The sequence below is a fragment of the Hyaena hyaena genome, unplaced genomic scaffold (assembly GCF_003009895.1).
Source record: "Hyaena hyaena isolate Hyena2069 unplaced genomic scaffold, ASM300989v1 scaffold_185, whole genome shotgun sequence".
NCBI classification, from domain to species: Eukaryota; Metazoa; Chordata; class Mammalia; order Carnivora; family Hyaenidae; genus Hyaena; species Hyaena hyaena.
The window spans coordinates 1252185-1264145 of record NW_024080816.1 but is presented as its reverse complement, the minus strand read 5'-3'; the positions used below and the strand labels follow the sequence as shown (position 1 = coordinate 1264145).

At 40.1% G+C, this 11961-nt stretch overlaps 1 protein-coding gene across 1 annotated transcript in view; it reads left to right on the top strand.

Moving 5' to 3' along the window:
- Window positions 1-6722: 6722 nt before the first annotated feature.
- CNTLN (centlein) overlaps window positions 6723-11961 on the top strand; it is a 284907-nt gene continuing 279668 nt past the window's right edge. The window contains 1 exon segment of the mRNA XM_039240930.1: window positions 6723-7155. Within this exon segment, the coding sequence (XP_039096861.1) occupies window positions 6796-7155 (360 nt within the window). The 5' untranslated portion in view covers window positions 6723-6795.

Sequence of the window (11961 nt, the reverse complement as noted above, 5' to 3'; positions counted from 1 at the left end):
GATACTTACTTTTGCCTCCTTTTAAGGATTTCGTGGAAACGTGACATTGCTTTGATAATCATCCACAATCCTGCAGAGAGAGGGAAAGAGAGAGAGAAGAACCATTGGCTCATTGTGATCATGTGACATTTGATGTCATGTGCCTACTACTTGTATTGGAAGACATCACTTGTTTGCCAAGTTAAAATTTATTAGAAATGTTTGCTCATCTTGTGGAACACTCACAGAACAAGTTACTCACAGCCCAAGGCTTTAAGTGTATATATGAGAACTGAATTAGACAGAGTGGCCTAGAATTTCTGGGAAATGAGTTTTAATGTAGACTGGGAAGGCAGTAAAGAAAACAGATGCAATCTTTTGGTGCTTTTCTGTTCTCAAGTCCTAAACTCTTTACCTAACTTTTGATTCTGTTTCCTCTTTATAACATGTGATTTACCCTTTCCTCCTTTATGAACATATAAGTTGTAATGTCCAACTAGCTGCCATGAGAAAACATAAGAGTTGTTACTTTATGTCATATTTTGGCTATAAACAGAATGCTAGTCAGACTGTGTCCCTATTGTTGCTTATTTGCTGTATTGAACTCTTGAGCTGAATACCTTCCGTTTGCCCCTCCAGATTGTCTCTTGGTGTTTTCCTATCCTGCTCTGTGTCCTGGTGGGCTGCTGGATAAGAAATGGTTGGGTTCAGCCAGTGGGGAACATAGGAGATGGATATAAGGGAAAACAGTGAGGTTTGAGCATTTGTGCCCCTGGCTCCCTCTCTCTTGGGTTTGTACCTCTCACCAGGCAACTATCTGTACACAGACAGTTCTTTCTGTCTCCTGGTACCATTAACTGGTACCATCCCCTCACCTCTTCAGGTTTAGGGTGATAAGATCTCTGCTTTAAAAAAAATTTTTCTTGGTGTTAATTTTTGAGAGACAGAGAGACAGAGCGACAGAGACTGAGTGCGAGTGAGGGAGGGGCAGAGAGAGACAGAGAAAGAGAGATACAAAATCTGAAGCAGACTCCAGGCTCTAAGCTGTTAGCACAGATTCCTATGCAGGCCTCAAACCCACCAACATTGAGATCATGACCTGAGTTGAAGTTGGGCGTTTAACCCACTGAGCCACCCAGGTGCCTGAGGATCTACCTCCTTTTGATTAGGTATTGTACTATCCTTGTGCTTTCCCTCCATCCTACTCTTAACTTTGTAATTAGTCTCTGTTTTAACTGTTCCTCAAAGTATTTGAAATGCATTTGCCATCAACTTCCTGTTGAGACTCTGACTGATTCACGTTGTCAAGCAGGAAGGGAATCAGAATGTGAAATTTCTAACTCTCTAATCACATAATTGGCTCCACTGACAACCAGCCCCCATTCTAGGCTGCCATTCCAAAGGTTTTCTTATTTTTTTAAGTTTATTTATTTATTTTTTTGAGAGAATTAGAGAGTGTGTGAGCAGAGAGAGAGGGAGAGAGAGGATCCCATGCAGGCTCTACACTGCTAGTGCACATGAATGGGGCTTGAACTCACCCACCAGGAGTTGTCACCTGAGCTGAAATAAAAAGTTGTATGCTCAATGGACTAAGGCCCCTAAGTACCTCATACCTTATTTTTTTTTTAATGTTTATTTATTTATTTTGAGAGAGAGAGAGCACGTGTGAGCAGGAGGAGGGGCAGAGTGAGAGGAGAGACAGAATCTCAAGCAGGCTCTGTGTTGTCAGTACAGAGCCCAATGCCAGACTCAAACTCGTGTACTGTGAGCCCAGATCAAGAGTTGGACTGCTTAACTGACTGAGCCTTGTAGGTACCCCACCAAAAGTTACCTTATTAACATAGAAAAAACCATTAAGCTCTCATTATTTAGGAAATACCAAGGGTTTTAGGAGGCCTGCCCCAGAAATGGGGATGGGGACAGAGACCAAATATATATATATATATATATATATGTGTATATATATATGTGTGTATATATATATGTGTATATATATATATGTGTGTATATATATGTGTATATATATATGTGTATATATATGTGTGTATATATATGTGTGTATATATATGTGTATATATATATGTGTATATATATGTGTGTGTATATATATGTGTGTGTATATATATGTGTATATATATGTGTGTGTATATATGTGTATATATATGTGTATATATATGTGTATATATATGTGTATATATATATATAATTATTATTATTATAAGTTACAACATCGCAGAAGACCAAAGCCAACGTGTGTATGCGTGTGTGTGCATGTGTTCATGTGTGCATATGTGCTATATACTGTATGATACTGTAGGAAAGAGGGAAATGTTATCAAGACAGATGTTAAACCAGGTAATTGGCAAGGGAAGAAATCCTTCATCTTTAGGGTGAAACTAAAAAAATCAAAATAGGCAGAAGGGCTGGGATACTCTTGCAATATTGCCTTTGGGTAAGGAATCCCCAAGGCTATTGGTCTCTCATCCCATCTCTTAGGGATGAGGAATCTGAAATACAGATTAAGAAAGCCTGAAAAAGTAGAGTGTTGTCTCGCTTTGGTCAGATGTTAAAAGAGCAATCTGAAACTATGCAACCCTATGTACAGAATCCATTGAATTCCTCAAGGAATTTGAGATTGTATTCCAAATTTTGTTGAGCTAAGTAAGCTGAGAAAGTTACTCAAACCTAAAACATTCAGGTTGGTTGGTGTGTTAATTTTTTCCCCAGAACAGTACCCCCAGGAGTTAGGAGGTAATTTTAGGAAAGCCTATCATTAGGGGAAAAAGACAGTTGTTTAAACAGTTTTGAATTTTTATATAATCACTGAAGATGAAAATGAAAAATGAAGTTCTGTTGTCATAGCTCTGTAAGGTCATCATTTTTGAACCCTGTGAAAATCACATGGGACAACTGGAAGAGATGATGTCATCCTTGAATACCTATGTTCTTGACCTAGAGCACTCTCAGACTGATCAGGGAATCAATAGTTGCCAGGAATTGCTCAAAGAAAATTGTAGTGTTTGTAAACATAAAACAGTTTTCTTGGTTTACTTTGACTAACTCCTGGAATACAGTTGTACATATTAGACTGACAAGATACGTCTGTCGCTGATTCAAATGTCACATTGGCATGTTGAGCACTGGGCTTCTGTTTTAATGTTGAAGGGGTAGGCAGCAAACTAGTCTTGATTTGAATCACATAGAATATGGTAAAACCCTAAACATTGATATAAATTTCAAAATGATTTGAAAGAAATCTATGATATTTAAGGTCTTACCAACATCTAGTAGTGGCTTAAAATTTAACAACGGAATCTTCCTGACCAAATAAAGATTATACCAAATCTGTAATGGAGAAATAAATATGTCTAAAATTTGGCATTCTTTCTGGAAACAAAGAAACATCAAGGCTGAGAAATTGCTAATACATTTCTCTTCTTAAATAAAAGATATACATTTTTAAAATTAAAATGAGAGATGCAATTTACATACCATACTAATTTGCACATTTCCACAATATTTCAATGATAGAACGATGATATGGAGAGAATTATGTGTTTCTATATTCTAATATATTTCATCCTAGCCATTTTTATTATTAATTTATGCAGAACAGACATCATCATTTTTAAACATTTGAAGAAAGAATTGCACCAGAGAGACATTTTTGTTCGTTTTGGACAGTTTTATTCAGATAGTATTAGAGATCTTTAACTTACATTTCTGAGATGCAAATGTTAATATTCGATGTTTTACACATTTCTGTCATTTTTGCAAATAACACAAGAACTCTCTAGGTACCTTCTGAAAATGTGCAATATTTTATGCTTAAAAATGACCGGTAAAGAATGCTTATAACTTAACGATAAAAAGGTAAAAAACACAATTAAAAAACGGACAAAAATGTGAACTGACATTTCTCCAAAAACAACAAATGTCCAACAAGCACAGGAAAAGGTGATCAATATCATTAGTCATTAGGGAAATGTGTATCATAGCCATCATGAGATACCACTTCACATCCACTAGTATAGCCATGAAAAACGTAAAATAACAAGTGTTGGTGAGGATGTGGAGAAATTGGAACTCTCCTACCTTGTTGGTGGAAATGTAAAATGGTGCAGCTGCTGTAGAAAACAGTTTGGTAGTTCCTCAGTAAGTTAAACATAGAATTACCATATAAGCCAGTAATTCTACTCCTATCTATCTATACATAATAATAATAACCTGTTAAGACAATAACCTGTATGTGAATGTTCATACCAGCTCTATTCACAATAGGCAAAAGGTGGAAATAACCCCAAAATCCATCAATAGATGAATGGATAGACACATCGTGGTATATCATATAATGGAATATTATTTGGCTAAAAGAAAATGAAGTACGGCTACATGATACAAAATGGATGAAGCTTGAGAACATGCTAAATGAAAGCTGCCAGATGTGAAAGGCCACATATTGCATGGTGCCATTGGTATGAAATATTCTGAAGAGGCAAGTCCACAGAGGCAGAAAGCAAGGTGGTGACTACCTGGGGCCTGAGGGGTGGGATGGTTAGTGGAAATGGGGAGTGAATCAGGGACATGCGGTTTGGTTTGCGGGGTGAAAAATGTTCTGGAACTAGATAGTGGAGATGGTTGCCTAGGACTGTGAATATACTTAGAGATATTTTATTTGTAGCCACTTCAAATGGTTATAATGGTACATGTTATGTTTTGCCTAATTTACCAAACAAAAAAAGGAAGGAAAGTTATCCATCTAGTCACAGATTCAGGATAATCTTCTTTTGAGCCAAATATGTATTTATTGAACATAATAAACTTGACTGTTTTTCAGAAGAATCTTTCTGTAATCGGATAAAATGATGCCCTTTGGAGTGAACAACAAATAGCCATTAAGAATGTACATTCTTAATGATTTCGTGCCAGAATTATGTGATTAGAGTTGTCAGTCATAAAGCCAATGAAATTTCATATGCTCAGACATAATGCTGTATTTCAAGTGACAGGTATGGAGTAAGGGTAGATCAGAGACAGGTTTTAGAATTAGGTGGACCCACGCGGCGCCTGGGTGGCTTAGTCGGTTAAGCGTCCGACTTTCGCTTAGGTCATGATCTCGCGGTTCGTGGGTTCGAGCCCCGCGTCGGGCTCTGTGCTGACTGCCTGCTCAGAGCCTGGAGCCTGTTTCGGTCTGTTACTCCCTCTCTCTCTGACCCTCCCCTGCTCACACTGTCTCTCTCTCTCTCCTAGAAATAAATAAAACATAAAAAAAAAAAAAAGAATTAGGTGGACCCATATTCTAGCTTTTCTAACACCAGATGTGGGACTTCAGGCAGGGTACAGTTATCTCCCGTTTCCGTTTTCTCGCTAGGGAAGTGAGAATAATGACCTGTTTCACTGTAATGTAAGGATTGAATAAGTACATGTATGAAACATATTTAGCCCTGGACTCAGCATATAGTATATGTTCAATATGGGAGTTATTCCTAAGATAGGCTTTTTGTACTTTTACTAGCCTGATCCTTTTATAAATTTTGTGAGGTGTTCTCGTTCAGTGGGAAGGAAGCTCACTCATCCCGCCTTAGCAGGATTCTATTTGGAAGGGTATCTTTTCGTGTGCTGACTAAATTCCCACACAAAGCCCGTAATTTCGATTAAGTGAGGAGGTCATCAGCTAAAGTGGTCACCTCCCTATTTCCACATCGTCCTTTTCCCACCTCAGCTACTTACGTGTTCTGGAACCCTTTCTGCAGAAGAAAGCCATCTAGCATTTGGCAAAACTCTAGGGCTAGCTCAATGTGGATCCCTTCACTCAACTCAAGACAAGTAGGACGTGTTATAATGGTAAAGAAAAAAGATTATTGCCTATTCGAAGCTTACAAAGAAAGCAGGAAGGGAGGGGGAAAAAAAAGGGAGAGAGCGGGAGAAGGAGAAGGAGAAGGAGCGAGGGTGGGAAAGGGAGAGAGGATGAGCCACGGAAAGCTCCCCTCGTTTCTTTAAGCAAGCTTGCATTACTGATTTCAAATTGGCTCAAGGACCCAAACTGCGGCGCCGTGTGGGTCCCCCTTGCTCTGATATTCAGCCATTCAGCCAATTGCAGAAAAGAAGCTGCCGTAAAAACTCAGAGGAAATCATGACTTGCAAAGCAAAAGACACAGGGTGCGCAAAGGATCGTAATTCAAGTGGGAAACCCGCCTGATGGTCCCAACTCAGCGCAAGGCTTTCCACATCTCCCTGACCTCACTCACTCAGCTGTACGGAAGGCAGTTTTGCTAAAGGGTGTAAAGAAAACACTTAAGTGTAAAACTTACTCCCTGATCCTCAAGGAGCTTACAACAGCGCTGGAGAGATTAGCTGTGTAACTAACACTCCAGGGCGGTCAATGAAACGTGACAAACGAGTTGGCAGGGGCCTTGAAGGCAAAGGAATTCACAGTTAAGGATCATTTGGGGCTAGGGGCTTGTCAAGGAAGACTTTAAGAGGTGGGATGTAAGCTAGGCGCTAAGTGACGGGTAAGGTTTTAGGTGGGCGGGAAGGCGTGGCGTTGGGAACTGAAGACTAGGGCCAGCGGGGTACTCCGAGGCTGCGCGCACAGCTTTAAGGCCTAACCCCTCGGGCCAAGGCGCGTGCGCAGCCTAACGCTCGCGCCGGGCGCGCGGCCCGCGGAAAGCTGGCGGGGATCCGCGAGCGCGAGACCCCGCGCGCCAAGGCGGGAAAAGGCTCGCGCATGCGCAGCTCGGAGCGTCGGGCTGGCCAGGATGGGGAAGGGGAGGTGGAGTTTCCAAGAGGGAACTTGACCCGTTAGCAGCTGCGGCCATGGCGGCGCGCTCGCCTCCCTCACCGCTCCCTCCGCCCCCAGCGCGACAGTTGGGTCCCTGGTCCCCACGTGTTGGGCGGGGAGCTGTGGTACACGCAGTGCGCAGCGAGGCCTCCGGTCTTGCGGACGCAGTGCGGGCGGGCGTCGTGGACAAAAACGATATATGCTGGCGGGGCGAAGAAGGGTCAGGGGGCCGGCGAGGGCCAGGGGGGGCAGCTCCGGCTCAGGCTCCCTTCCTCAGCTCGCCCATGGGGTCCAAGCGACTAGAGGGCATCTCGGTAGAGGAGGCGATGGTGACCCGGACGCAGCTGCTGGAGGAAGAGCTGAGCAGCCTAAAGGAGGAGCTGGCCCTGTGTCAGGTATCGAGGTGGCCTCCGGCCTTTCCCCTACACAGCGGGGCCGGGGCAGGTCCGGCGGGGAGGCGCGCCCCCTCCCTCTGCCTTCGGCTGCGTCGCTGCGCGGGTTCGGGACCCACCCATCTTGGTCCCGCGGCGCTCCCTCCTGGCTTCCACACCCAGCCCTGCCCGCTGCTTAGTGCTGGGGGCCGTAGCAGCGCCCCGCTCCCCGACCTGGGGCTCCCGCTCCTTCCCGGACAAGCCGGGCAGAGTTCGCCTCGGCGCCCGCGGTTGGTTTTCTTCACTTGGATTCCACGAAAACGTGTAGTCGCACCCTCCCCCGCCTCCCGCCCCCCTGAAGCCCAAGTTCTCGGTTGTGACTGTTTGTAGTACTTGGAGAGGAGTGGAGTGCCGTCCACGAGTTGCTACGTTGAACGGGAAAGTTTAAACACTTACGTTAAAATAAAATCCGTCGGTGAAAGAGCCTGTTTTTAGTTGTCAAATCCACACTTGTTCTGAAGTCCAGTTAAACTTAAGTTGTAAACACAGACCAGTAATTTTAAAGAAGTCTTGGGGCGGGAACTTCCACACATAATAGATGAGGCTTGGTGTTTATTAATCAGTTATACTAATTCTATAGTCTTTGAAAGAGAAATTTGAATTTCAGGTCGTGTTGCCAGTGAAAAGCAATTCTAAATCAATTATGTTAAATTATTTGCCTGTTATTTGTAGAGTTATTAAAGATGGCTTGACTGTCCTCACGTTCAAAGAGATTTGATTTTACTTTAGTTTTGCATCCTTACCACCACCTCTTTTCCGATTTTACCGGAAACTTTAGACAGGGTTGGGAGATATAAATGCTGCGGATTCACCCAACAATAGATCTTTGAGTCACTCTGTCTTCAAGATAGAACCAGTTAGGAATTACTAAAAACCAAGGTAACTATGAACCTTGGTGTCATCAGTTTAGATTAGTAAAAATTCATGAAATTGCTTCTTTCTCATAGTTTGTTCCATTGGATTCGTTTGCCCCTTTTGTAGGTCCTTGCTGATGAAGTGAAGGCTGTAAAGACAGGACAGTCTTCTTCAAATTGAATATACATTTGCTTAAACAAGTTGGGGAAATACTATTTGCTTTTTTTCATTTTCTCATTTTCTGTTCTTCACTGCATAAGAAGCAAAGTTTGTTCGAACAAATAGAGGAGACACCAGTGAATTAAGCATTTTGTCATTTACATACTTCACCTTTGGATAGTTTAAAGATGTTAACCCATGGTAAAGACTCTTGTTACTTTGACAGGTCCTAACCTAAGATGCTATTTGCCCATACCTTCTGCACTCTCCCCCTTCCCTCTCTATATATGCCATAGTTATAGCTGGCTAAGGAGCTGAAATACTTTTTATAACTGACTTGATTAAGGAACTCACTCTATTGGAAATAGCCCAAAGACCCTCACCCTAAATCCGTTCCGTATTCTTTAAAATTTTAATTTAATGTTTATTTTTGAGAGAGTCAGAGAGAGACCGAGTGTGTGTTGGGGAGGGGCAGAGAGAGGAGGAGCCACAGAATCCAGGAGGCAGTATCCAGGTTCTGAGCCGTCAGCAGGGAGCCCCACACAGGGCTGGAACCCACAAACCCCACAAACCAGGAGATCATGACCTGAGCTGAAGTCAGAGGTTAACCAACTGAGCCACCCAGGTGCCCCTCCATTCCCTGTTCTTTAAAAAATGTAGCTTCAAATATGGTGTTGGCCCTTGTGACCTTGGGCAAATATGGATTAGGAAGATAATTAAAGTGGCTCTAGGCATTGTAGATGCCCAGATGTAAGAATAGAGATGGTGATAATTAGGGTAGAGTGATGGTTCCTGAGATTTTTGTAACATTGTCCCTGTGAGATGATCATTGGCATTCCAGTAATGTGAGATGAGATTGGGAGTATCCCATTCAAAACTGTGGTCAAACCACACTCCTGGTCTTGGGAGAAATAATATTTGAATTTCCAGTTGTTTTATAAAAAAGTGTTTAATTAAAATTCACTTTTACACCTTTTGATTTGTTCTACTTCTTTAGCTAGAAATCACATTACCCAAGAATACATAGTATTAACCCTGTTTTTCAAACAATTTCAAAATTGCAATCCAAAATAAATTCATTTTCACCTTAACATAGTGTACACAACATACACATACCTAGAATTTCAGAAGGAATATTTACCCCAATTGTTTACCGTGAATACTGATTTTTCTTTTAAATTACACTTTTTAAAGAAAATACTGCTCAGATCTACTAAATTAATTTGACACACTAATGGCTGGATTGTACAGTTTGGGGAAAAAGAATCCTACAAATTCGTTGCTGGTCATAAATAGTACCTTCATATAGGTTAGTTGGTTCTTTTTATACAGCTTATAGGAATTCAATTATATGTACTTGGTGTAGAAAAAGAAAATTTGAGTGCTTCCATATAACATTCCACCCCATTGGAATTACTCAGAATAAGCATGTGTAAGAAGGCTATCTGAGTTTCAAATGTTTCTCATCCAACTCTATGTGATTATAATGTTAAAAGTTTTTTTTTTTTTTTCATATGCTCCAGATTAGCAAACAGCATACATACAGTGCTTAGCTAAAGAAAACATGATTAATGTGGAGAGAAAAGCTGTCTGTATTGGATTTACTGAGGATGAGACGTTAGCTTTCCAATGTAGCTTTTTTCTAATGAAATTTCCAGGTTGCTTCAAAGGACAATTTTAAGTTTGTGACATGTATGCCTTGTCTATTGATTTAGAGCCCACCTTTCCTATAGTCTTAATTTTAATTATATTTCAAGAATGTGTTCTACTTGTAAGGAGAATGTGTTCGATTTGCAGTTCAGTATATTGCAAGTACGTGTATATATACATTTATCAGCACTTGTAGAATACCAGAAGAGAAAAAGTAGTGTTATGTATATATGATATATACACACAGACATATATTTGATTGTGACATGTATATGTATATCTCAAAGCTTATTTCCTTTTTCAGTAGCATCCAAAAATTATCATTATCATTGTCAATGATATCAAATCATTAAACCTGTAAGCCCAATTTCAGGTAAAAAATTATTTAGGGCATTTAAATGATATATATGTTGATCCCTGGCTGGTTTAGTCGGTAGAGCATATGACTTTTGATCTCCAGCTTGTGAGTTCAAGCCCCACGTTAGATGCAGGCTTTACTAAAAAATAATAATAATAATAATAATAAAGAAATAAATTAAATATATGTTTATTACTATAACTTTAATGATGAAACTAAGTTTGATGAAACGTGATGTTGGAATTGAGAGTATAGAGAACTCAGCCAGTTATGTTTTTGTTAGATTTTTAGGTGTTTTGAAAACTTGTCCAGTCATTCATAAAGAAAAAAATATTTGAGAACCTACTGTGTAATTAGAATCCTTACCAGTGTTAGTAGTTGTATTTTAGTATATGAATCTTTTTGTGCAATTATTTTTCATAACAATAATTTATTGAGAGACTACTTTGTGCTGTACTTTGTAATTAGATTTACTCCATTGTTTTCCCTGGATTCATTCAGACAGGCAGGAAATAGTTTTCATGTATATTGAATTCATTCCTCCAGTAGAGGCCAACTGAGGGCCTATTATGTTGCCAGACACTCAACTAGTGCTGGGAGAGTATGTACCCAGTGAAAAAGACAATTTTGGATGTCTGTGTCTGTAAAGTTGATATTATTTCCATGTCAGCTGATAAATGAAAGTCAAAAACCAATCCACTGGTAAGATAATTTAGACTCAAATCTCTATAAGCATTTAGTCAACTCTTTCATAGGCTGAATTTAATAAACTTTATCAGGAGTAGGATTTTTAAATTTAAATTATTTTTAAAAGTTTATTTATTTCTTTGAGTAATCTCTATGCCCAAAGTGAGGCTTGAACTTCTAACCCCAAGATCAAGAGTCTCATGTACTTCTGCCTGAACCAGCCAGGTACCTCTAATTTAAATTTTAAATTACATGATTCTGTGTCAAAGTTATGGAGTAAGAATAAATAATTTATAAGTTTTTAAAGTTTTAATTTTAATTGTTTTAAATGTTTATTTTGAATGAGAGAGAGAGAGAGAGAGAGAGAGAACTTGATTCAGGGAGGGGCAAAGAGAGGAGAGAGGATCCGAAGCAGGCTCTGTGCTGACAGTAGGAAGTCCAGTGCCAGAACTCGCACTCATGAACTGCAAAATCATAACCTGAGCTGAAGTCAGACACTTAACTGACTGACCCACCCAGGTGCCCCTATATTTTTAATTTTTTTTTAAAAGGACATCTGTATGTGCCCAAATGAAGGGAAACTATAGGAAAATCTAAAGAGGATAGATTGGCAGTAGTTTCCTGTTTTAATAATGTCTGGAATAGTTTGAAAATTAGTTTTCTGTTTTTAGGGCAGAGCTTTATTTATTCTTGCACACAAAAGAGGGTCTTTTTAGTAATTTAAGGTATAATCCATATGGAATATTGTATGGCATTAAATAATGGAAAAACTTGGGGCACCTGGGTGGCTCATTCAGTTAATTGTCTGACTCTTGATTTCAGCTCAGGTTATGATCTCATGGTTTGTGAGATTGAGCCCCACATTGCGCTCTGTGCTGACAGTGTGGAGCCTATTTTGGATTCGCTCTCTCTCTTTCCCTCTCTGTCCCCTCCCTTGCTTGCTCTCTCTCAAAATAAGTAAATAAACATTTAGATAAATAAATAAATAACTGAAACACTCACAAAACTAATACGGTAGTCTCACAATCTATTCTTCATAGCATTTTATTACTTACAAAAGA